Raw genomic sequence first — 27,242 nt, 5'->3', positions numbered from 1 at the left:
CACGGCCAAAGAGCCCGAAAAACCCAGAACAACCATTAGATCCCGGCCGTGAAAGCCTTTGCGAATAAATCATGTTTCTTGTTTATTAGGTCCCAAATCCAAGCCCATGTTAATTATATGAACCAATTCATTGTGTTACATTGTCGTAAGTAAGGGATATAGATGTTTGCTTTCACAATAACGCTGTGTTATAAGATTACCAAGACAGACTCTTGACAAAAATAATGATTAGAGATAAATGTTATTTGTAAAGTGCTTGGAAGATAATCATTTCTATATAAACAACATCAGTACAAGGGAAAATAGAAAAATATTGGAATTAACAAAATAGAAAAGGTAGGAAGTAACAAACATTCTAAAATTGTCTCTTAGCTGTGCGAAAAGAGAGAAGGCACAGCTATGCCATAACTTAGAGATCATTCGCAAGAGGTGATTTGGGAAGACTGACTTGAGCTGGGAGTATGGATGAGAGTAAACAAGAAAAATACAGAAAGACAATTGTTTATCAGGAACTTTTTACCATTACGAATAAGATACACTTTGTTTAAGGCTGCCAGGGAGTAGTAAGCAACTTTTGATCATGTTATTCATCACAACATTTTCAGTTCTTGTGGAGTTGTAATAGCTCAAACCTTAACAGAAAGCTGTAGTTTCTAACAATTTCAAAGTACGGAACTTAAAAAAAAGTCAGCTGGTTTGTGGTTACAACTTAAATGAGAAATACAACCTACTGTCAAGGCAGAATTCTGTTTGGCAGCTAATTTTACATGATTACAAGCACCAGGTTTCCAGTTCCGATTGACTGCTCGCTCTTATACATCATTTTAAGCAGTATATTTTTGGAGCTCAGTGCTTCTTGGATATCATAAGAAGACCTCTTTTGTTGATTTCAATTTAGGAGCACAGATTGTTACATTAAGAAAGGAAGTAAAGAGAATGTGGTTGTAAAAGTACTTTTGTAAAGATTAGGTAAATTCAAAATAAAGCTCAGAAAGACTACTGGTGAGTATTAATTAACAAACTCAATATAATTTGCTGGAAGCATTCCAGTTTTCCCAGTTCTCTGAACAGTACCATACATCCAACCGTCATCAATTGGTTGCACATTGATGATGTAGTCACCATCTCTGAAGGAAACTTCATCTTCATCTTGGGCGCTATAGTCATACATAGCCCTGTATGTTCTCTATTAAGAGAAAAACAGGGAAAATCTATAAGTATGTTCCACAACCAGGCAGTTAACAAAAGTGGTTGATATATCACAGAGCTCCTCTTCTTGGAACAGTAAGGATGAAATTCCTAGTACTTCAAAATGCCTTCAAAATACCAATTCTGTTCACTCTGTATATACAAGGCCAGCCAACAGGTCCACATAGAAGAGAGGGACAGAGTTGTACAAATGGACATAAAAACAACATAAAATAATATTTTGGATATTCAACACAACGGACACTACTATGCTTGTGGACACACTCTCTTCTACTTTCAAGCCTGCTCATGATGGGTTTTCCCCCCAGATATTAAGTGTTCAGCTTGCTGTCTTTTCAATTTATAGCCTTCCCTTTGATTACAAGGTCCTTTGAACAAGGAGACTGTTCTGTTTTTAATAGATATTGCTTCTTGGGATCATATACCCATCCATTTAATCCAGGACTTTATTTGATTTCATTTGTTTTGTTTAGTTTTGATTAAGATATTACCACTAGATTCCCCAAATATACAGTTAGTCAACTGGCCCAAAACCTGTGGCATTATCGTGATAATGGAGAAATCCTGCTATGGATGGCACTCATTTTGTGAGAATGCTGGTAGAACTCTCAAAATTTTAACCACATCCACTGGCCCCAATATGTTGGATATTCTGTATTAAACCAACTATATGTCACACTTGTCTACGTCAAAATTGTGGTATATAGGTTTTAAATGCAACAATGTGTCCTGAGGAAAATGCGGGTCCTAACTGTACATAAACACATTAAATGATACACAGATAAATACACATACATATAGTTGGATGATTAGTTTAGTGAGTTAGGTATATGGCTGCAAAGTCAGAGACTGAGAGCTTGATTCCCCACTGTGCACCCTCAGAGAAGAGCCAGCTTGTGCAGTCCCAGTGCAGCTCCATACAAAAGGAATTTAAACCACTTCTGAATACTCTATACTTCAAAACTCCTGGAAAGGGTTGCCATAATTTGGAATTGACTTAATGGTACCTATGTATTATTATTATTATATACGCAGACACCTTCAGTCTCCATGTGCACCCATGTGTGTGAGAGAGAATTATTCCTTCAAATTATAGCTGAATATTTATGGAGATACGACTTGCTCCATTAGCTGAACCTACTGAGTAGTCAGAAATGATTCAATACATTTCCATATTACAATTTACTATGTTTGTAGTGATATAAGATAGCAGAAGTCTCTACTATAGTACTGCTGAGATATATATTTTCAAAAAATGCTTGCAATAATTTTATTTATTTATTTAAAATATTTTTACCCTGCCTTTCTCCTTAAAAGGAGAAAATGTTTCAATATTCACATAAACATTTTAGTGAAGAGTCTGGTGATCCCAGCAGGTTGGATGCAGGCCTAGCCATAAGTAGAGTAGATTCACTACAATCATAGGAGTTTAGTTCATGGATTTACTCCATCCCACTCAAAGAAGCTTTCAATAAATCATCAGTAGTACAGTGGTGCCTTGCTTAACGGGCGCTCTGTTTAGCGGCGAAACCGCATTGTGATGAAGATTTTGTGATGTTTTAAATGGTTTTTTTTCGCTTTGCGATGATCGGGTCCCTGTTTCGCTTACCGATAATCGCAAAGCGACGATTTTAAAACAGCTGATCGGCGGTTCCAAAATGGCCACCGGGTTAAAAAATGGCCGCCGGCTGTGTTTAGGGACAGATTCCTCGCTTAAGAGGCAGCGAAAATGGCCGCCATATGGAGGATCTTCACTTTAAGGTAATTTTTTTGCCCATAGGAATGCATTAAACAGGTTTTAATGCGTTTCTATAGGCTTTTTAAAATCGGATAGCGACGAAATCGCTTAGCAGCAATTTTTGCTGCATGGATTAACGTCGCTATGCAAGGCACCACTGTATTTATATCAGAGACTGCAACTCTCATGATACCTCAACATTGTGCCCGAGACTGATGTGAACTCCAGTCCAACAACACCTAGAGCAGGTTGCTTGCTTCTGATATAAACCCACCTTCCATTATCAAGATTTTTGAAAGATGAGGCATGTTTTAGAAGCATCAACAGACACTGATAACATCAAATATCAGAAGCCTTGACCATATATTGAAACAATTTGATTAAAACAACAACCACACCTCCAATATTTTATTATTCTGAGGGGAAATTACTCAGTCCAAACCTTTAGAAGCTTGTTATGATGGTAATGTTGCTCTTAATGATGATCGTCATTTAATGATTTTTGAAAGTGCAGACATGCTCTATGTAATTATATAATAAGGCTATCAGAAGAAATCTCACCCATAATTCAATTAACATTTAGTTCTTAATTACCATTACTTACAGCAGCTTGGTTTTTAAACAATAGTTTGGGTAATTTTAGATTTATACTACTTTAAGGCCTTAAACATTGCCCTAAATACGTATTTTGAAGCAAACTATTAACCATTAGGATTAGATAAGCCAAGAGAAACATAATTGTCCAGAGAAAGGGCTGGTGAGAGAGGTGGGGTGCAAACATATACTTAATTTGTGTTCAGCCTACTGGGAAATTATTGTGAAATTAATTTATTCCACAGCAGTGTGTACCTCCAGTTAGTCTGCCTTTTAAAAATACTTCTATGTGTCAGCCTATCAAAATTCAGGTTCTTTCATTACTTCTGTTTAGGAGACTAGTCAGAACTGTTCTTTTTTATTAGGCTTCTGAGCCCTTCTAGATATTTTGACTGCAATGTTCTATTATTCTATTTTTGTCTTTACACTTTAAGTGTGTGTTATCCTGATTTCTTTAAAGAAGACATGCAGAATAGAAATGAGTTTAAAAACATCTGAACCAATAACACGTTTTATGATAGTATCTAGTGCTGGCGTTCAACAGCAAGAGTAATAGAGTTGTTTTATGAACAACCACTATATTTGTTTCCTTGGTTTGGAGTCTTTCATCCCTACGTCACTCTAGATTGAGTCCATATGATAAAGTGGAAGATGTGTTTCTGAATACAAGCTCTGTGATTATTTCTATATTTAAAAAAGCACATTTACAGAAGAGAGGATGTCACTAAAGAAATATCTGAATTAATACTCACCAAGTTAGCTGAATGAGGCTGTGAATGCATTGACCTCATAGATGACACACTAGTCTGGTGCATGTAACCGTATCCTTGTGGGTGGCCCTGCTGATATGCTCCTGGAAGCACAGGGGCTGTATTGGGAAAGAAATATAAAGGTATAAGAGAACATGGCACAGAATTTTTGGGTGGGTGAAATGATGGTTTCTTCTCTTGATTAAAAAAGCTATAGGAACTGGTTATATTAGTAGGAATGAGTAAGTGGACAGGACTTCTTTATACATAAGATACACTATCATCATCATATGCCATCAAGTCAATTGTGCCAAACCTTTTTGGGTTTTTCCAGGACTTCAAACAACTTTAAAATAAAAGTGGGTTACAAAACCACTAACCCTTACAATGCTCTCAAACCACATTATTGCTATTTGTGTTATATTTTGGTGTTTTGTCATGAAACTTTGTTTTAATCATTTGTAAACTGCCCTGATTAGCGTTTTGGCACTAAAGGAGTGGTATCCAGTGGTGCCCTGCTTGACGATTACCCCGTTAGACATCGAAATCACTTGATGATGAGTTTTTTGCGATCGCTATAGCGATTGCAAAACGATGATTCCAATGGCGTATTTTTGTTTTACGACGATCAGTTCCCTGCTTCGTAAACTGATTTTTCGCTTCACGACGATTAAAAACAGCTGATCGTCTGGTTTTCAAAATGGCTTCCCGCTGTTTTCTGGGCCTATTTCCGGAAGACAGCGATGCAAAATGGCTTCCCCTATGGAGGATCTTCACTGGACGAGCAGGTATTTCCCCCATTGGAATGCATTGACCGGTTTTCAATGCATTTCAATTGGGTTTTTACTTTCACTTGTTGACGATTTCGCTTAACAGCAATTTTAATGGAATGCATTATCATTGTCAAGCAGGGCACCACTGTATAAATTAAAGTAATAAAGAAATAAAATAAAAAATAAACCTGAGAGATGCAAGGAAAAATAGCAGAAAGTAATCATTGCGCACAAAAAATAACCTTAAACTGAAAACAAGAAACAAATGAACAATTGGGAAGAACAAAATATTTTGAATATTAACTGCAGCAGTAAATGTTACGTCGATGTTATCAGCGTAGCTAACTCAGTAGGGAACAAATTACACCCATTCATTATATTATTTCTACTGAAACGAAAGTATCTGCCGTACTATCAACAAAATATATTTTAACTAACCTGGAATAAAAGAACACGCATAAGTACAATCTGATACTCATTTACCTGAATCCATATTTGCTGCCCCAAGGCCATAAGGCAAAACAAAAACTTCAAAAGAAGTTCTAAACGAAACTGGAGATCTGTTCTAATGCTCTTTAGAAACATATCATACATCACGAGGCACAAAGAGGCCACCAATAGTTTTTTAAAAATTGTGTTAAGCACACATTAGTGTAAGCAATGGTATATACTTAGAAACATTTTCTGCTGAATTGTATCACAGTTGCCCTCTCTGCTGTTTAATGCTGCCAATCATGGCATCTCTATACTCTCACTGTCCCATTTCAACAGTAGCAGAGACAGATTTTGTACTCGATTCAGTGCCACTTTGCTGCGAACATCTCTACCCTAAGCATTGACTGTCAGTCATAGATGGGAAAATTCAGTGTGACAGCATTGCTATCATGTGGAAAGTATGTACTCCTCTGATATCACCATGAAAAGCAGGTGGACTCACCACCAAGGTGCCATTTCTTTTTAAAAATCACTCTAGATGCCCTTAGATAGATAGATAGATAGATAGACAGACAGACAGACAGACAGACAGACAGACAGACAGACAGACAGACAGACAGACAGACAGACAGACAGACAGTGTACATTTAAAGCATACTGAAATGAAAGGAAGAAAGTAAGAAGAAAAATAATAAAGCTAACATATTATTTATGACTTTTGTATCATATCTTGTAAGATAAATGTTCCTATTTTATACAATATAGAAGCATGTTTAGGAACACAGAGTTCCCAGTTTCCATCAGATATTGCCTAGAGAAGGTTTCTGTACCATGTTCCTTTAAAAAATAAAGTTTAAACTAATGTAGAATTGATGGCATCAGGGGCAGATCTACTATGAAACTAACAAATTTTAAGCTTTAAGGCACCTGATCCTGGAGGGCCTCAGAAGCAACTTTATTTCACATTTTTAAAAAATATGTGGTGATCTGTCATGGAAAAACCCCAATGAAAAAGATAACAGTGGTTACCCAGACCTTGTTGCTAGTTGCAAAGGGCCCCCCATAACAGTTCAAGCTTCAGGGCCCTCAAAAATGTAGGTCCACCACCTGGATCGCATGAATGAGAAGCTAAAAGGTAAGCATAGTTCAGGTCATGAAAAAGATGAGCTGTGAGTTTCTAAAGTAGAAGAAAGAAGGCAACTGAGAAATCTATACTCCCCTCAAGAAGCTACATGAGAATGTAACTTTCAGGCTCCATTCAAGCTACTGCCTAGACTCAAGCTGAAAGGGGTTGTATTATTCCTTATTTTAAAAAACAGAAGAAGGGGGAGGGAAAATCATTCTGAGACACTGATGAAAAATCATCAGTCTTCCTTCCTTTCACGATGTTTTAATCACACAAATCCTTTTAAATTGTCTGAGTGTTTTCCATAGAGTAAAACCTTTACCATTTATGTGAACAAATGACACAGCCATTACAAATTAGCAGGTTTTCCACATGGATGGATAAGCAGACAACAACAACAAAATGAATGCTGTTTCATAAAAGCTCCTGGTCCATTAAGTATGATTAAAAAGTAGTTTAGTTTTGATTATCTACTGAACTAGAAAATCTGATGCAATCTTAACTTTCACTACATCTTTCACTACAGTTCTAAATAGGATATGCACTGAAACAAACCATGTGTAATCATGACAATGGTTGTGAAATCTTAAAAGCTTAAAGATAGTGTTTTGTACAAAGAAATCTTTTGATCTTTGAAACAGTTTACAACATTCTCAAATCAGAATCCACCACACATACTGAACATGAGGAGAGAGAAGGACTCAGCTCTTCATAAACCCAAATGGACTTGTAAAAGGGAAGCCTTTTTCGCAGTTTGCAGTCAAGCTCTCTTCTGCCAGACAGTAGTAGAGACAACTGGAACAGAGGACGTTTTTTCTTCTCCATGTCCTCAACTTGTGAACAATACAAAAAGGTAGCGGCCAGAATCCTGTTGCATATGATGTAAAGCAAATGATGTAACTTCTAATGGCTTCTCGCTGGCAATTAATGAATCTCTGCTTGGGTTTCAGATGCCCACCCGTCCACTGGTTTGGTGTGTGGGCCTGAATATCCAAGCAAGGACTTGTTAACTGCCAGTAAGAGGTTTCCATCAGTTACGCTGTTTGCCTTCTGCAGGTGTAACAAAGCCAGTATCTCTAGATCAGTGTTTCCCAACCTTGAGTCCCCAGATATTCTTGGACTACAGCTTCCAGAATTTCTAGACAGCACAGCTAATGGTGAAGGCTTCTGGAAGTTTTAGTCCAAGAACATCTGGGGATCCAAGGTTGGGAACCACTGCTCTAGATCTATCTTTCCATGTAGTACTTCTATCTGAGATTGTCATCAAAGGTTTTGCTGACTAAGGCAAAAGCCAAGGTGGTACCCACCCCCATTCCACACCCAGATGTAGTACCTGCTTGCATAAGTACTGACAACAGAACATTCTTTGCTTGTGGATGCCTCATTACTTTGCCCTGTTCTTCTCGAATCATTTCTTTTGTGTCTTTGTTTTTATTTTATAAAAGCTTGTCATTTGTTTTTGTTTTTTTATTTTGAAAACTATATAACTGTGGGTGCTTTATAAGCAATCCATTGCAATACTTTATGAAAGAATACAACTTCCCTCCCCTAAATCTCCTTAGTAAATACAAAAACATAAGATATAATAAGTAATTTGGGGCTGAGAATAATTTTCATAGCTTAGTTATTTGGAACCGTAAAAAGTGTGACTTGGGCTGGATCGTACCTTATTTTATTTATTCTTCAATCCCAGCTAATGTCAACTATTGAAGTGAAGTAAATGTTCTAGGCAAGGGAATTGATTTTCCATTGATTTTAACATGGAATTTTCACAATAGAATATACATAGGTTACCATTCAGGCAATCTCAGCAAATTTTAGAAAGTGAAGCATTAACAATAAGAATTCCAAATAAGCAAAACACAGTTGTGAGATGCTAATGTGAATACTAAAATTATTCAGTTTTAAGCCTAAAATCTGAGATGACAAGGCACAGTTTAAATGGCCTGGAAATATAGTCAAGCAGAACCTAAGATTGCAATGAATATTTCATAGACATAATTAAATGTAATACAAAACCCACTTTAAAGCACAGACAAAAACATCAAGCATACATATTGGTACTCCATGTATATTCATTTATAGAAATAATTTGCAATTCTGTTTGGAACAGTAGCACGCAGGTCCTGTGAGTTGTGACTCCTGCTCTGCTCATATATAGTAGTAGTAAAGCAAGAAAGGAGCACAGGGAACTCTAAAAGACCAGGGCTCATTGTCCAAGTTACATGGGATAACATATGTTAATACTGTAATAATGTGACAACGTAGAACAGAAAAGTATTATTTGACAGGAACCCTGCAACTTTATAGATAATGAACAATTCAAATTCCATTCTCGTGGTACCATTCTGGCTAAATCTGCTTTGATTATCTGGCAATGATGCAGAGCATGATACTGTGAGAATAGCTACAGTATTGGGTGCAATTCTTTGTGGGTGAATAAAAGATTAGGCAAGTAAAATATTTTGAATTAAGACAAATAAGCAATCACAGAATGTTTTATTTTTATTTATTGAATTTGTACCCCGCCCATTTAGTCAACTGACTAATCTGGGCGGCTGTTATAGGAGCTGCAAAATTCCTCAACATCTCAGCTTTATTTTTAAAGTCCTCTGTGCAAAATAGATTTAAAATTAGGCAAAATAAGAGCAATCACAGACATTTCCTGAGATTGCAAATTATGCAGCTTGTACAATTCAACTTCGATTGGTAACCGTTTTTTATTTCAGAGCAGCCCAGACCTTAAGTCACTGTGTTGTCGGGAAGTGAGGAAAGTGCAGGTCTCAGAAAGTCCCAATTAAGCCCTGCAGACTTCTCGCACCTCCAAGCTCTCCTGAATAAATATTTTTCTAAAGATAAAAATGACCAAAAAGTGTATTATCCCTTATAGCAGGGCTCCCCAACCCCCAGTCTGTAGCCTGGTGCAGGTCTGTGGACTTGGAAGGACCAGGCAGTGGAGACAAATCTCCCGCCCCCTGCACACACTCCCCCATGCCCACCCGCATCCACGGCCCGCCCACCTGCGTGCACGGGTGCCCCACACACCCATGCATGCACAAGAGTGTACCCTGTCCACCTGTGAGAGTGCCCCACCCACCCATGAGCACAGGGGAGTGCCCCACCCTGCGCACAAATCCCGCCCCCGCAACCAGTCGATGGTTTAGAAAAGGTTGGGGACCACTGCCTTATAGGGAGCATGGGATGTGTTTTGCCATGTTTGGGGTTCTCTATTATCCCTAATCCCCCCAACTCCATACACACACTGCACAGAGTGGAGACAAACTGAGACAACATGACTTGCTTTTCGGGTGTTTTTTTTAAATCCTTGTTCAAAGACTATTATTCATGTATATTGACACTATTATTCATGTGTGTGTTACTCTTCTTATTAAGTACATCAATTTCCCCCATGGAACTGGAAAAAGACCACTCAGAAGCTCCAGACAGTGCCATATGCACTAATTCATCTAATGAAATGATCTGCATATAGATCTATATTATTTAGATAAGCCACACTGGCCTCTAGTGTGCCTGAAGATTCAATACAAGTACTGGATATCACTTTCCACAATTTAAAATCTGTATACTTTACAAGGTGGTTTTTCCCTTCTGAATCTCTTCAGGTATGAAGGTCCTCTTAGCAGACCTTGCTGACGAGGGTTCTCTCCTATTTATCTGACAAGTGCCCAAATCTTGGTCTTTTCTATGCCATTCTTTTTTTATATATAAAAAGACAGAAGTTGTTGGATTTTCTTCTGTTTGAAACATTGATGACTACATCTGTACATAATTTAAATAATTCATTAAATTCATATTTTGATAGGTTTGGGGGTCCTTATTTTTTAACTGTTTTTTTTTAGCTGTAGTACTTAGTACTTATAGCTGAGTACTATGAAATACACAGCATTTGTGCATTAGATAGAAAATGCTAATACAAATTACACAGTCACTTTCATATGTACATATGTTTGTATGTACATGGACACAGAGTCCATTCACAGAGTAAATATGAGTCATGTGTTAGGGTGCAAGACTGATAACTAGAAATGCTATGCCATTGCAATATCAATACTTACAATATCCTACTGATGTCATATATCAGATAGCGTATTTTACAAAATTATCTCAAGAAAAAGATCATAATGATCTCAAACTCAGTTGATCCAAACTATAAGCAGGTAGGTTAGAAGGTTCCAATAACAGGCAGTATTCGTCTCTATATTCTAAACACACGTATGTTAACGTCCACTTCTCCTGTGATGCAATCACACATTAACTTCTTTCACAACCACAACCACTATTGTACTCCTCCAAGTGAAGTCATATGTTTGAAAAAGCACTCTGCATAGCACACATCTGCAAAACTAAAATCAGAACTGTATTAGCTTCATTAGAAGAGGGCATGTTTTAATCTAATGACTATCTCTGAGAACCACTAAGACTTGTGAAGGGACGTGGTGGCGCTGCGGGCTAAAACGCACAAGCCTTTGTGTGCTGCAGGGTCAGAAGACCAGCAGTCGTAAGATCAAATCCATGCGACGGAGGGAGCTCCTGTCGCTTTGTCCCAGCTCCTCGCCAACCTAGCAGTTCGAAAGCATGTAAATGCGAGTAGATAAATAGGTACCACCTCGGTGGGAAGGTAAACATCGTTCCGTGTATAGCCATGCTGGCCACGTGACAATGGAAACTGTCTTCGGACAAACGCTGGCTCTATGGCTTGGAAACACGGATGAGCACCGCCCCCTAGAGTTGAACACGACTGACTAAAATGTCAAGGGGAACCTTTAGGACTTGTGAATCACTTCTAAAGAGTATGCAGAAACCTTGCTGGATTTCTGATATTAATTGTTGGGGGAAACATAGGTTTTTTTTCTCACACAGAGAGAACTGTTCCTCCACTGAAAAAAAAACGAGTTAAATGTGTGACGTGCAAGGGAGAGACACATTGTGCTTGTTAATCAGGAAAAAACCGTGGACATCTGTGGGTACCTCCTTCATTAGATGGCCTTGTTACCTCGCTGGAATAAGAAAATATAGAACCATCTGACTTGTCATCTCCAGCGCCAGAAGTACTAGTAGAATGTAAATGTTGCTTATTGTAACGCCTTGCTTTTTCTACAAAAGGGAAACACAATGCTGCAATAAAATAGTTATAGAAGAAGTTAAGGAAAATTTTTAAAAGGAGGGTTTTAAATTTAAAATAATTAAAAATAGAAAACTAGGACAGTTATCAACATGGTTATTTCTTCATTCAGCAACTTCTTGTACAAAGGAATATAACCAGTGTTACAGTAACCACTGTTACAGTGGTCCTATGAAATGTACAAAAAAGGACAGCTACTCAAACAGAAATTAAAATATATAGGATTATCTCTAGGGTTAAGTGTTCCATCTGCATAAAAAAGCATATTACTCCCTTGAAGAAGTTGAAATTTCACAGTTTTAAGAGGTGCAGTGCAGTAACTTGTTTAAAAGAATCCTTGCAATATTATAGTCTTTGGTCACAGCCCATAATCAAGTGAATTACCATTTTTATTAGCATGTTAATACAAAGAAAACTAATGGTCTCCAAGCAAAATCAACTCAACCTTTGAAGTGATGGTATTTTAAATTCATTTTATAACTGGAGGAAAAATTCATTGTTTAAATTAAAGAGTAGTATTGTTAATTTTACTCTATATTTCGAGTATTCATGCAGAGCTTGTTTAGATTTCACCTCCCAGATTCTCCCAGTCAGCATAGCCTGGAAACTGCACTCAGACGAGTAACTGTTCCAAACTCTCTCTTTGTGCCAGTTGAGACCTTAGCAAACTGTTCTACGCCGTCTGGCACTGAGGCCCAACTATGTGGAGGAAGTGAAATCTAACTTGATATATCCATGCCTGTAGCATATATGGGAATGGGTCCACCGCAGGAAAGAAAAGCCACTGTGGCACACACATCACTTCCGAAAACTAGCAATAATGTGAATTAATTAAATATTAGTTCCACCACTACAAACAGGCACCAGAGAAACCCATGAATTAAACAATACCCGAAAGCATATGTAGACTTTTAGACTGAATGTTATCTTCTAAAGGATCAATGTCGAAGATGGAGCCAGGATCTGTGCGCCAAACTTTGAGGTCTTTTTTTAAAAAAAGATAGGAAGTGAAAAATAGAAAAGCACAGACATTTTATTTAATTGTTATATGATGATGATTTGTTGTTGTACACATACATGTACAACCTAAACTAGGGATGGGCAGCCATGGAGGTACTGGAGCTGCATATGCCTAATTTTCAACCAACCTGAATTTTTTAAAATCCAGTTTTGGGGGGGAAGTCTTTTTGGGGTCCTTCTGAGGTAAAAGGATCCAAACCAGCCTTTACATGGAGAACTGTGTTGCCAGGAGGTGTCTGGAATTGTGATTCTTCATTTTTGGCTGAATTTATTTTTCATCAATGAGGTCTCAGGGCCAAGAGACCACACAGATGGGCACCACAAATTGCATAGAATTCTACTAAAGAGTAGAAGGCCAGTACTGCAGCATTCAATACTCCATGAATTTCATTCTATTTTTGTCCTTTAGGCCTATTGCTAATTTCAGCCAGAATATATTAAAGGGCATTTGTTGAGCCATGAGTCAACACTTAATGTAAATCCCACTGATTGAATAGGACTCATATAGCTGGGACTATCAATAGGATTATTTTAAAATAAAATTAGGAAATGCTTCCCAACACCAGTGTTTAATTTGTAAACTGTTTTGGCTGAAAGCCAGAGCACACATGTGTTCAATGAAATAAAGGATTCCTGCCACAGGGACAACCCTGCTAGTCAGCCTATATAAGCAGCAATCATGTCAGAATGTAAGGGAACAAATAGGTCTGGATAATGAATATCAAATACACCAATTCATTCACTTACATTAAAAAAAATTCAGAGAAATTATCAATAATGAATGGTAATGCTGGCACACAGATTTCTGCACAATATCCCTGGAGAAACTATGGGAAGGTAAAGGCTGAAGTCCTCTAGTGAGTTGCAACTAGAGTAGGCCCACTGAATCAGTATGGATTTGATGAGTCAAACCTATATAAGTTCCACAGATTCAGCATTTATTTATGTATTTATGTATTTGTTTGTTTGTTTGTTTGTTTAATATCCAGCCTATCTGGTCTTATGACCACTCTAGGCGGCTTCCAAATACAGTGGTGCCTCGCTTAACGAGCGCACTGTATAACGACGAAATCACATAGCGATCTCTTTTTTGAGATTGCTAATGCGATCGCTTACCGATGGCCTCTATGGCCAAAACTCGCATTGCGAAGATCAGTAAGCGTTTCGCCTACCAATCTTCGCATTGCAACGCCGGGAAATCAGCTGTTCAGCGGCTCCAAAATGGCTGCCGCAACCATTTTCGCACCCTGCCCTCGCTTACCGAGGGTGCGAAAATGGCGGCGCTATGAGGAAACTTCGCTTAACGGTGAGTATAGAAGCCATTGGAACGCATTAAACTAAGTTTAATGCGTTCCAATGGCATTTTGCGTCCCGTTTAGCGATGTTTCCTCATAGCGAGGGTTAATCCGGAATGGATTAACCTTGCTATGCGGGGCACCACTGTACATAAAACAACATGTAAATATAACAAAAAAGAAATTATTACATCAAATGACAAGTTCTACAAGATGGAAAAGGGAAAACAAAAAATAAACTAAGAAGAGAAAATCAAATATTAACTGGAGGGAAGGCCTGCATAAACATCCATGTTTTTAATTGGTTTTTAAAGATAACCAGCGAAGGGGCCGCACGAATCTCTGGAGGAAGGTTGTTCCAGAGGTGAGGAGCTACCGCTGAGAAGCCCCGGTTTCTTGTCCTTTCCTTCCAGGCCTCCCTCGGCGTCAAGCTCCTCAGCCTCATGTCCTGACTCGCTCGGGTGATACGGGTAGATCTTGGTGGGAGTAGGCCTACTTTAGTTGCAACTTAGTACTGATTGTTAGCCAAGACGTGGTTGCAGAACTAAAGAGACACTATGTATGTCTATATTTCTCAAAATATTTTTCTTCCCAATGATAAATCAGAAAGAAATACAGTCACACTGGAGTAAAAATGAAATCTCACTTCCCCACACCTGCAGTCCCAATAAACTCTGTTGATGTAAACTGTGCATATGATTACAGATGCACTTGTGAGGACTGAAAAGTAGCATCTGAAAAAATGTTTGCAATTTCATAGGTTCCTAAGTCACTTATAGACATTCTAGTTCTATACAAATGCTTTAGAAAAATGTTCAACTGTAATTCAGCAGGAGTACTGATATGTATTATTTTTATTTCAATACCTGGGTCAACAGACAGACTTCACAAACAAAAAAATAATTCATTCTTTTCAACAATAAAAACCTTGCCTTCAGAGACAGTGAAATCATGAATCCAAAGTCCTTTTGTATTACTGTACATGAAAATGTCAAATGCCAATTTCTTTGACATTTCTTTTCCTTTAAAAAAACTTACACAGGTTAAAGATTGTAGAACGTTCTACATTATGTTTCCTTTTTTAAACATTTCAGCCTTTGTAGAACAAATTAATGTTTTGATTGAAATTCACCTCATCGTCTGTTGCATTAATTAATATTCTCATTACTTCAGAGATAACTACAATTAACAATTTTGCTGTATAGTAATTATGGTCTAATAACCCAGAAATGGACCTACCATTTTAACCTGAAAAAGAAATTGTATGTGACATAACATCAAGTGGAAATAACACTGCAATTCTAAAAGCACAAAATAATTCTAGTCACAAAGCAACATAATCAGAGCTGGTCAAAACAGACCCATCTGACTGGCCTTTGGGTCAGTAAAACATGTGATGCTAACTTACCGACAATTATTCCAGGTCTCCTGTCCATTTCAACTATATGTGGGTGAACACCTTTATAGGCAGCATCACTAACCACCTGGGTATTTCTTCTCACTCTTTCAGTCACAGGGTCATCCACTATTGGAGTGAATCCTCTCCCTTTCGTCTTCTCAAAGTCTTCATGATATTTGACCTAGAGAAGAACAATAACTATTTTACTGCCCAGCAACAAGCAATATTAACAGCTGCAAAAGAGGAAACAGTCACCAGTAACTCTGCTGCGCCCTGCCATTTTTGTTTTCATATTAACCAGTCCATAACCACAAACATGCATTATTCATTGTTGGTAAGTTTCCCAACATGTGGGCAATTCCTGGTATCTTCCTTGACTAGACCTAAAATCTTTGAAATAATCACATTTTATATGCATAAACAGAGTGACATGCAGTTTAATATGTTTAGTGTCAATCATTTACGTTCACGTGCAAGTGATGGCATTAAAATTTTTCCAAACCTGCTCAACTTCATACAAATACAGTCAAAACAAATGCTCCATACCAATCCTCATATTAGTACATTACCAAGAAATAATAAACATTTTTAGACTGTTTTCAAACCTATTCCCTTATATTGGCATGTATACAATACACTCACACCTACACAATCTTGCAGGCAAAGACAATCGGCACACCTGAATTCATAATTCCACCCGCACAGACGATCTAAGAGCATGCGACAGGCACAAGGCAGTGTGTGTGTATCAACCTCTCCAGTTAAACTTTGTGATGCAGAGGAACGATGTGAAATAGTCTTTAAGAAGCCACACAATAAAATATTAGGAAAACAGTTTTTATTAGTGTTGTGGAACAAAAATACAACATACATACGATGTTAGCAAATCCAACCCACTAACCACAGTGTAAGAAGACATAGATCCATACTTTCGCAAAGTGTGCTGGTTACCTGGGTTAAAAAAGGTACACTCCAATCAACTTCAGAAAACTGTTACTGAGAAAACTCCAGCTATGTGAAAAATATACCCTACCATTGAGATGTTGTTTTGTGCCTCTTTGACATGTCTTAACTCAGGTGTGTCTAGAATCATTGTGGATCTACCTTTCATCTCTTGCTGATCTCTGGTATATTTTACCTGGAAAACACAGCATCATCATACACAAAACTGCTCAGTACACAAATGCCAAAAATAACCATGCTTAACGGAACATGCAAATTGCCTTCCCTCATCTTCCTTGAGTACTGACTGCACTGGGATCAAAACATAAGTATCATTAATCTTGCAGGCAATTCATAATATTTGAGTGGCTAATGTATGATAAAAAAAGATTATATTTTTAAAACATTGGTGTTCATCAGAAAAAGCTAGTGGAGAAAAACGTAAATTTCCCACCATTTGGCTATTGGCTGTATCAAAACACACAGATAAGTACACATTTAAACTGAACTTTTTATAGATTAAAAATTCATATGTATACATAAGATGCAGTGGAGTGCATTTCATACTGAAGACCAAAATTATTCATTAATCTGAAACAAGAAAAAGAAACAAAATGGACTTGCCGAGCTGATAATTTCTTGATTCTTCTTGACTCTTTCCATTTCTGGAGTGAAACTCACAGAAGTTGCTTTACCAAGGGGACCTTTATAATACACCTGTTCATTTGCAAAACAAAACACAAACCATAACATTGCAAATGAACTATGATAAATAGTGCACTGCATTAAGGACCACCTGGTAACTGAATTCCAGATGTTCCAGTTACTTCATTGTTTATTAACATTGTACAGTGAAGGATAACAAATTATTTTCTTTACATTTCATCATTAAAATATGTATTACTAATTTATATTTAATTTTAAGGCATCGCCAAGTGACCTCTATTGGGTTGCTTAATTTTTTTCTCTTTACCAAATGGCTTTAATATAGGTTTATTTATAGTGTTTTATTGTTCCAATATTGTTGGTTGTATTCTTTTTTTAAGAAGAGAAGGATTCAAATAGGGTTGAATTACAAAATATTCTTTTCTTTCAAGACAGTTGAGTTTATTGTTTTGTTTGCATCCGCTAATGTTTGAACTCCCACTGTCTTATTCTATACAAGGATGCAACAGGGATGATGTTGTAAGCAATGGCAAATCACTGTTGATCAATGTAACCTCTAACTTCCACCCCCATTGGGTGGGGCTGTGCCTCTCATATGCAAGGCTTTGACCCTGCATGCATGTGCGACTCCACCCCCTGCACGATGGGTTCTGTTGCAACCAGAATCTAACGCGATTGCTGTATGGAGAAGGAAGAGAGCTGCACAGAAGGAAGTGGAGTTGTGAGCACCTTGTTGGTGCCCATCTTATCAGGAACCTTGCTGTTGATTGAAGGCACACAGATTAAGGACAATATCTGGGTGCACATGACTCATACCCAATGCAGCAGAGTTGCACACACTCCAAAATTACCAAAGGAAATCTTTAACAAACATGAATTTGCCACTGCTGATTATGTCATCCCTGCTGCACATGCAGAGCTACACAACAGGATTTCAGCCAATGTGTTTTGATAATAGTAGTAGTAATAGTTACTGGTTGTACAAAGGGCCAATATTAAAACTTACTGCACTAATATTTTGTTGATTTTTCTTTACTCGTTCAATCTCTGGCGTCTCTGTTACTGCTATGCCAGCACCTAATCCCTTCTTGTAAAGTACCTTCATTAGACCAAAAAAAGAAAAAGTAATGAGCCTCGTGGCGCAGTGGTTAAAACGCTGTACTGCAGCTAAAACTGTGCTCACGACCTGGGGTTCAAATCCCAGGTAGCCGGCTCAAGGTTGACTCAGCCTTCCATCCTTCCGAGGTCGGTAAAATGAGTACCCAGCTTGCTGGGGGGGCAATGTGTAGCCTGTATAATTAAAAATTGTAAACCGCCCGGAGAGTGCTTGTAGCGCTATGGGGCGGTATATAAGTCCAATAAATAAATAATAAATAAATAAATAATTATGATACTGCTAGGAACAGCAGCAAAAGTTGGGAAGAAAGAATACAGTATTCCAAGTTCTAATTGACACCAACTTTATAGTTTGCAGTCACGGGTATATTTTAATTTTAAATGGAAATTGAATTTGAAAGATGGATGGTGGAACCAAACATTACCCACAAGTGTCAGCCTCCCATCTAGTCATTCATATTTGTAACCATCAGGCACATCCTCAATTTACTGGAAGATGTGGCATTTTAGCACCCAAGCAGCAGCAGCAGCAGGTTCTCTTATCCAGAGCTTGGGGAGGCTATCTTTAGACAATGTAAAAGCTCTAAAACAGCATCAGCAATGAATTACAATTCTTGGCTGAAAGAAGTGCACTTCCTTCTTCAGGAATGCTTTGTCCAGTACAGATGTAATGGGAAGTCATAGTTTTCTGCAAGATGAAGATACGCTACCTTCATATTCATGTGCTCCTCCATGACTCCTTCAGGTACAAGGAGACTGGAAACTATTGCTTCTGATTTTAACTACAGTTCCTTGTAATAACTAAATTCAGGAAATTGCAGAATGCTTAGAAAATAACAGTGAAAACAAAACAGAATCAAACTCTTGATTCCAAGCCTTCAAAAGCATGATCCTGCTATTCTGCAGCACAAATGTGCATGCGTTGGAGAAGCCCAAAAGGATTTAAAAGAATGGCCAGTGGTTATAATAAACTTTTACGTTGTGGGAATACCACATACCTCATCTGAAGACCCACATGAAATGACTTGGTTTTTAATACTGAAACTATATTTTAATCTTTTTGTATTTTTTATTTTGTTTTTAACCTAGCATTTTAGAGAATGTACGTATTTGTATTTGTACTTTTTAATCTGTGGCATTGTGTCTGTTCAGCTGGCACCATGCTTGTGTATATATTATTATTTGTACTTATGTTTTAAATTGGTGGAAGTTGGATGACCAAAGTGGTCAAAACAATAAAGACCGAACTGAACTGACTCTTATGGATAACCTATCTGGATAATGCTATGAGATGTAAAAAATACTCAGGTAAGCATGATAATTTTAACACCCATGTAGGTTCCAGAACTGTTTAAGATTTATTCATTTTTTTCATGTGCAGAGAAAACTATACTGTATATATGTTTTTGTATACCCAGAACGTACCATTTTGCCCTGACCTTAGATTATGCTGTCCAGGACGGATAGTAGTTTCAGCCTAACAATACCTGGGGCCCTCCTTTGAAAAGAAATAAAAAGTGCAAGGCTCCCAACTCCCTCAAAGCAACAAATCCAACATTTTTTTAAAAAAAAAAAAACATATTTCCTTTTTCTGTTGCTCCCCTTCTCACACACTACAGTGAGTACATTTCCCACTCAACTCAAAATAATGAAAAGTTCTTTTCTACTAGTAGGAAGTACATCTAACTGTATACCCAAAGCATGACTTTTCTCTCTCTTTTTCATCTTCATTACTTTCAAACTAATAGAGCAGAGTTGGCTATACTGCCCAGAGAAGTTTTCAAAACTCTGTGGAAATGCAATACAATAACTATCAGAGGAATTGCCCAAATGGATAGATAGCTCAGTGGTTTTCATATCTGGCTGTGGAGCCAAAGGTTGGGAATTTGATTCCCTCTGAGTAGAACCAGTGTGTGAGGGACAAGCAGCATAGTCCTGGGATATCCTCAGAAGAAAGGAATGGTAAACCACTTCTGAATATTCTCTACCTGGAAAAACCTGAAAAGGGTCACCATAAGTCAGAATTGACTTGGTGGCACATTATTATTATTTTATTTTGTATCACAAAAAACAAAACAAAAAAATCTTGAATTTTCAAAGCTAATTATTATGTCTCAGAGTCTAGCAAGCTAATTTAGTTTAAGGAATAAAGGAAATCTCTCAAAATATGAAAAATTGACATTCTAAATATCACAACTGACATATAAAAATGAATTGCACTGAATGGAAGAAAAGGAGCATAACAATTGTGCTTCCATTGTAACTGGAATACGTATTTACACATGAAGAGCTCAGACAAATGCATTAATCAGTAAAAATCACATTGATTTCTAACTACATTTACACAATTTGTTGAAAAAATACCTGGAATGTGGATCAAACCAATCATCCTTGCCAAACCTCAATTATTTTTAAAATTATTTTTATACTAGTTTATCAATTACAAACATTAATGTTCAGAGGTTGAACAGCCTTTACTAAGGATATCATGCAGCTAATTTGAGGAAAAAATGACTTCTAGTTGTTTTAGAATACAAGAGTGCTTATTAAGTTTTTTCCTAATATATGAATTCCTGTTACTTACAACACTGATATTTCTCTGGGTATTTTTAATTCTTTCAATCTCAGGAGTATTTGGCACAGCAGAATACATATGTAGCATCTTTTCTGCTTTGTCTTTGTATTTTTTCTGTAGGAAAGCAACACAAACATACTTCTACATTTCATATATCAACACACCAACAACTGAATAAGCACAAGTCTAATTTACTACTGCTTAAGAACGCCACTATACCACAAAATTACAGTGAACTAGGATTGAGTGTAATGTAGAATCAAGTCTAAATCAGCCATTCTCAGTGGGGGCCATATGGCCCCATTGGGGGGCCCTGGAACATTTGAAGGGAGCCACAGACTGGAAATAACTCTTCACACACCACTTTATGAGGTTCGTTATGCCACTTACACAATCCTGATCTGGCCTATATTTCTTTTGTATTGTGTTTATGGTTGTGGCCAAAAAAAAAAAAAAAGTTGAGAATGGCTGGTCTAAATCATTCATGTCAGACACAGAATCCTCACATTAAAACAAATGCTCTAGCATAAGCTGTGTGCATGCAAACAGCCTTATTGGAACCAAGTGAACAACCTTATGTACAGTCACACATCCCTGAACGGGGGAAAAAATCTTAATTACTCTTCGTTCCCCACTGACCTGGCTAGCTATCTCGGAAGCTTTCTTTGCTCGTTGAATCTCTGGGATGTCTGTGCCCACTTGCATTCCTTTCCCTTTGATTTCTGTCTCCAGGTGCTTCATATATTCTTTCTGTAAGAAACGGCACATTAATGAATTCTTAGACATACAATATCGTTCGCCTTTCATTTCTATACAGCTGGAATAATTCATGTGTGCTGCTTTCAAAGCTGGGCTTGCAACACAAACTAGATTCCCGATGCCTGGCTGTGCTTCTGTAGGATTCAGTTTCATTATTTTCTATACTTTCTACTTTCAAAAGGGTTTAGTCAAAACACATTTTTAAAGGCCCATTATATTTTTGCCGTAAATGCCATTGAAGTACTGCATTCCGCACTAACCTGGCTTGCAATTTCATAAGCTCTCTTCACTCGTTGTATATCAGGAGTATCCATGCCCACCTGCATCCCCTTCCCTTTAATTTCCATTTCTAGATGTTTCTTGTATTCCTTCTGTGAAGGACAGAACAGGCAATACTCATATCTATTGCAGCTGAAGCTTTTATACGGATCATGCTTTAATCTGTGTGCTTTTATTAAATATCCCCCTGGAAGGTCAAAATGTCCTTTTATATACACAGAACATTGGCACCATAGGAGATACTCAGATATATCTGATGTTCCTTTTTTTTTATTTAACATCTTCTAACAAAAAAAGAGGAAAAGGTTTTAGAAATCTCTGTAGCATTTTATTTCAGCTATCCCATTTTCACTGTCCTAAATCAGATCTCAGGGTAATGAATAAACTCGTAAAGTTGAGCATTGCTGGCAATGGGAACAGGCCAATAGGCTAGTCACATGTATCAGAAGATTCACACACTAGTGGGAGCATGAACATCCCCCTCTCACAAGGGCTTAAAATTATAACGGATTACAATTTATTGTAAAGTTTAATATCTAATTATGACGTTTTAACATTAAAAGGAATCCCACAGAGGGGGCATCCAGTGAAGTTCACTTCTACCAGGCAGTGCTCAATCAGAGACATATTAACTTCTGGCAATCTTCCATCATCAGATTAGCTTAGGCATCGGAGACAACGCATCAGTAGTGTTATTTATTTATTAACTTCATCAGTAGTGTTATTTATTCATTAACTTGATTTCCTCTTGCTTTCATCTCTTCAGGATATAACCACATAAAAAGATCATGGACATAAAGTTGAATTTGGTTATATATACCAGCCTAGAGAATTATGAGAGAAGGCAGGATTCATTGGAAAAGACAATAATGCCTGAAAAAGGGGAAGGCATGAGGAAAAGAGGAAGACCAAATATGAGACAGATTGGCTCCTAAAGGACACCACAGGTTTGAGTTTACAAGAGCCGAGCAGGTACTGTGAGGACAGGACATTTTGGAAATTGCTCATTCATAGGGGTCACCTTAAGTTGGAAGTGACTTGATGTCACATAACAATAGCAACGGAGAATTACCATCAACAAGTAACCTATTTTGCTAAATTCACATTAGTACATATAAAGAATTAAGTCAATCTGGTAGAAATCACAATTTTAAAAAAGTTCCCCATTGTGCCTTAGACTTTTGGGGCTTTACTGATGAGCTCTAAATCTAATTTGAAATAAACATTAGTATCTACTCAAGACATGCAGAAGCATGTAAAATAGATTACTTCATCAGTACCATGGACAGTAACTGTCTCTCAATACACAGGAGGCTGGCACTAGTCAGGACAATGGAAGATGGGGTTCCTAACTTAGTTTTTGCCTTTTGATGTTAATTGGAGTGGAGGTTCCTTATAGAAAGAATCAGCAGGGAGTGTGGGATGTAAACTTCCTCTGCTCAAAATCTTCCTCCCTGAAAGTTTTAACCATGTTTTCACCAGCTTTTAAACATTTATTGTTCTTCTATGCTCGCTTTCTAATACACAGATTCTCCTACCTTTTTAAAATAAGGACTATGGTTTTTAATTTTCATAACAGATTTTTTTAATTTTTTTAAATTATTTTTTTTTTTATTTGCTCCCACTAAACATAAAGGCTACTTTGGATGAACCACAATGTCATCTCATTACTTTGATGAGACCACTGGAGAATCTTAAGTCTCCCTTTCTTACTCTGTCTCAAGAAAACATGCTGACTACATGACTACACTAACTTTTGGTCACACCTTGCTTGATAAAGAGATCTCGAAATCTCTAGTCTGCACAATTTTTATCAGGTACCTAGTCTTTTCCCACATTTGGCAACTATGTCTCTTCAAGTTCAAACAAATATTCTATGCCCATCACAGCTAAGAAAGGTAGAGTATGATTGTATAAATAACGGAAGACAGAATTCCTCTATGTAGACCAAATTATTTCAGTCATGCACAGTGGAGAATATACTCCATACCTTGTAACAGTAAAGCATCAGATTATAAAATTACACAGTTCTATTCAAATTATACATCATGAGCCTGCCCAGGTCTTCAGAAGACAGACTTTTTTGTGTGTGTCACCACCTCCACAGGCACACAGAATGAGGACAACAAAGAAAAGAACCTTCTGGGTGGCTTTCCCAGGATATGGAACTCTACGCTACCCACTCCCCACTTTCTGCTATTTTTCCACCAGCAGGCAAAGACATGTTTGTTTAGAGAGTCCTTTGGCCACTGGTTACCTGCTAAGGGCCTTTTAATAGCAGGTTTTGTTTCTTATTTTTAATTTTTTTAAAGATCACATGAATTTGGAGTTTGTTTTAATGTGGTAACTTATTACATAGGTTTTTTAAAAATCATGTTGTGAGTTGCCTTGAGTCCTAAAGGAGAGAAAGGCAGTATATAAATTAAATCAATGAATATAGCAAAGTGGATAAATAAATAAATGAATAAATAAATAAAAACTATTAACCTCACTCGCAATTTCAGATGCTCTCTTGGCTCTCTGCATTTCAGGTGTATCTGTGCCAGTTTGCATTCCCTTCCCTTTAATTTTAGTCTCCAAATCTTTTTTATATTCTTTCTGTGAATGACAGTAATATATATATTAAGATCAGCATCATTTGAAACATAAGGAAGAAATCAGATGAACTAATTTCATAGAGAGAGATTTAAGGGATATACCATACATTGTGAGTTTAAGCCTATGCCCTTCTCTGATAAGGTTAAAAGTTAAGCGGTTGAACTGAAATGATTACTCTTTAAAGCAGGGTACCTGCAGACCTACAAAGTGAATAAATACATAGCAATGTTTTGTTGGTTGCCTGCTAAAAGCACGTTTGATGGTTGCCTGCTAAAAGCATGTTTCTTCCTCTTGCTCTTTAGAAAAGGAAACAAACTCCTAATTAAATTCTAATGAAGTGGAAAGGTGTATAATTTTATTCCTAGCATATAAGGAAAACAGTCTTTCAAATAGCCTGTGCTGAGCTATAATAGTCAAAGAACTTTTACATGACTTGGGATCAGCCAAGTGAATAAATTAAAAATAATTGATGCAAAATGAATATTATAAAGCAAATTCAACTTTCCCAATTTGTTTTATAGTGTTTAAAAGAGAAGTTGGACAGTATTTTAAATTAATGCATCTGGAATTTATATTTCTTCACATTAATACTGAGCATCCCATTCTCAGCAGCGCACTCCAATACATGTCTATTCAAAACCAGTCCCAAGAATTTAGCACCAATTAGGTGCAGATAAGTGACCATAGGAATGCATCCTAAAAAATAAATTTCATATTCAAAGGCAAATGGTCAAAATGACATAAAACCTTATGTGTTCTGCATCAGGAATGGGAACAAAGAGGGCATTCAGATGTGACTGGACTGCAACTCTAGAAATCTCTTATGCCAAAGAAGGGTTCATGGGGATTGCATCCCAACAATCACATATGCCCTACCTGTGTTCTACATATTTTCACTTGGTAAGTTTCCATTTCCTTCAAACAAGCTATACAACAACAGATTTCTACAATGATTCTCAAAAACCAAAAGGACTACTGTCATATTGAGAAGTGTATAGAACTTGTCTTGTGTTTGTTTTATTGATCAACATTTTCTGATGACTGCAACAAGGCTTTAGATATTTTACTTTATTGACCTCACTAATGATTTCAGATGCCCTCTTCGCTCTTTGCATGTCAGGAGTCTCTGAAATAAGCTTAACTCCTTTTCCCTTTATTTCATTTTCTACATCCTTGCGATATTCCTTCTGTTAAAAAAGAAAAAAAAAACAGGTGGAAGCAGTTTCAAAGCATGTCCTTTTTCAACAGACTGCAAAAACTAAGAATATATTTCACTGGATGCTTTGTGAAGGGCTCACTTTCCATGACATTAATAACCTTTACTAACATAACCTACCTCATTTAGTATCTGAGCTGCATTTTTCACTCTAATCAAATCTGGCGTATCTTCAAACACCATCATTCCTTTTCCTTTCATCCCTTCTTCCAGATCTTTTCTATACTCTTTCTGAAGGTTTAAAAAAATAGCATGTCTCTGCTTTAAATTGTGAGCAAGATCTTGAAAAGAAAAACTTCTTATTAAATATTTGAAGGAATACTTTGAAAATCTCTATAAAATATGAATTAGATAGTGCACGTTTATCATAGTTAAAATAGAATTGGGAAATCAAAAGGTATGATGCAAGTAGTCTGAAAAGATTACTTTACAACCTTTACCTGGCTCCTGGAAAGGAAAAAAACACACACACCTTCCTCTTATGCGCTAATATTACAGTTGCACAGATACTTTATAAAATTGTAAGAGCTTCTGCTATGGATGGTAGATATACAGATTCCAGACAAGTAAATGACCCTGTCACTCAAGTTCTACTAATGCTGTCATTATTCGCTAAGATGCATTAAATGCTATACAAATGACACTTATCCACAAATCAAAGTTACATAGCATGATGAGTACTTGTGATTGAAATGAACATGCAGAAGAATTTAATGCTACCCATGGCAGAAAAAGCAAGTCACAGTTATTTCAGCATTATGTCAGATGAAATCCAGAAGAGGATATAGACAGCTTATACTTTTCTCCTTGACTGACAAATCCAGACGTATCATCTCAATTTATGTCCATGTATCTTCATCTTCTAGGCACAGACTCAATTCAGACACCACTTCAAACAATAGTTATTGAAACTAAATTACAATGTGAAATTTGAATTGGCAAACTATTGTTTGCAATTGGCCAGCAAACCAGAAATTGCAGCTTGAAGTGCATTGGCAACCAACATCTTGTTCTAACAACAATGTAGCATGATACCTCTGTGTTTAAAACAAAATTACAGCTATCATTCACCTGCAGAAGCTACTGTACAATGAAAACAAGATGGGATTTGTATAAAATAGGATACAAGATTGAACCTGAATGCCAAAAGGACAGAAAAAGGAAGTAGAACCATTGTTGTCAACATTGGTTTTGCTACTGCACACACGGAAGCTCAAGAATGTTGGTAATATGATCTTCTTTACATCCCTTCTGTCATAGCACCTGGGCTCACACAAGGAATAAGGACAAACTGAAATTATAGGAATATTGATGTTGTGAGAATCAAAGGAAGGTTTTCCTAAAGACAGTCTATTAATTTTCTAAATAAATAAAGGAATAGTCCATACTTCGGTTTAGAACAGTTTGCCTACAGTTGGCTATATACATTAGAATAACTATAGGCAGCATTTTCATCTCTTAACTTTACATATTTTACCTCTTTTAGAAGATTAGTGAGATGTTTCACATGCAAGAATTCTGGTGTCTTGTCTAAATCCAATGCTGCCCTTCCTTTGACTTTGACTTCATATTCTTTTCTATACATTTTCTGTGTAAAAAAATATATATAC

At 37.0% G+C, this 27,242-nt stretch overlaps 1 protein-coding gene across 28 annotated transcripts in view; it reads right to left on the bottom strand.

The window, feature by feature from the left end:
* Nucleotides 1–224: 224 nt before the first annotated feature.
* NEBL (nebulette) overlaps nucleotides 225–27,242 on the bottom strand; it is a 167,921-nt gene continuing 140,903 nt past the window's right edge. For 9 of the 28 annotated variants that reach the window (XM_073003074.2, XM_073003071.2, XM_078378647.1 and 6 more), the window contains 15 exons: nucleotides 27,110–27,220; nucleotides 25,753–25,863; nucleotides 25,493–25,603; nucleotides 24,306–24,416; nucleotides 21,800–21,910; nucleotides 21,420–21,530; nucleotides 20,790–20,894; nucleotides 18,096–18,188; nucleotides 17,048–17,140; nucleotides 16,515–16,619; nucleotides 15,491–15,662; nucleotides 12,659–12,751; nucleotides 11,614–11,760; nucleotides 4,294–4,409; nucleotides 225–1,186 (listed from right to left, as the gene is read on the bottom strand). In XM_073003074.2, coding sequence (XP_072859175.2) covers nucleotides 1,010–1,186; nucleotides 4,294–4,409; nucleotides 11,614–11,760; nucleotides 12,659–12,751; nucleotides 15,491–15,662; nucleotides 16,515–16,619; nucleotides 17,048–17,140; nucleotides 18,096–18,188; nucleotides 20,790–20,894; nucleotides 21,420–21,530; nucleotides 21,800–21,910; nucleotides 24,306–24,416; nucleotides 25,493–25,603; nucleotides 25,753–25,863; nucleotides 27,110–27,220 — 1,767 coding nt within the window. In that variant the 3' untranslated portion in view covers nucleotides 225–1,009. Of the gene's footprint in view, nucleotides 1,187–4,293; nucleotides 4,410–9,365; nucleotides 9,474–11,613; nucleotides 11,761–12,658; nucleotides 12,752–15,490; nucleotides 15,663–16,382; nucleotides 16,433–16,514; nucleotides 16,620–17,047; nucleotides 17,141–18,095; nucleotides 18,189–20,789; nucleotides 20,895–21,419; nucleotides 21,531–21,799; nucleotides 21,911–24,305; nucleotides 24,417–25,492; nucleotides 25,604–25,752; nucleotides 25,864–27,109; nucleotides 27,221–27,242 lie in introns of all 28 variants that reach the window. The other 19 variants (XM_073003078.2, XM_078378655.1, XM_078378653.1 and 16 more) reach the window with 12 other exon arrangements.

The sequence above is a fragment of the Pogona vitticeps genome, chromosome 6 (genome assembly GCF_051106095.1).
Source record: "Pogona vitticeps strain Pit_001003342236 chromosome 6, PviZW2.1, whole genome shotgun sequence".
Taxonomy (NCBI): Eukaryota; Metazoa; Chordata; class Lepidosauria; order Squamata; family Agamidae; genus Pogona; species Pogona vitticeps.
The sequence above is the reverse complement of the archived record's forward strand: the minus strand, read 5'-3'. Positions and strand labels throughout refer to the sequence as shown.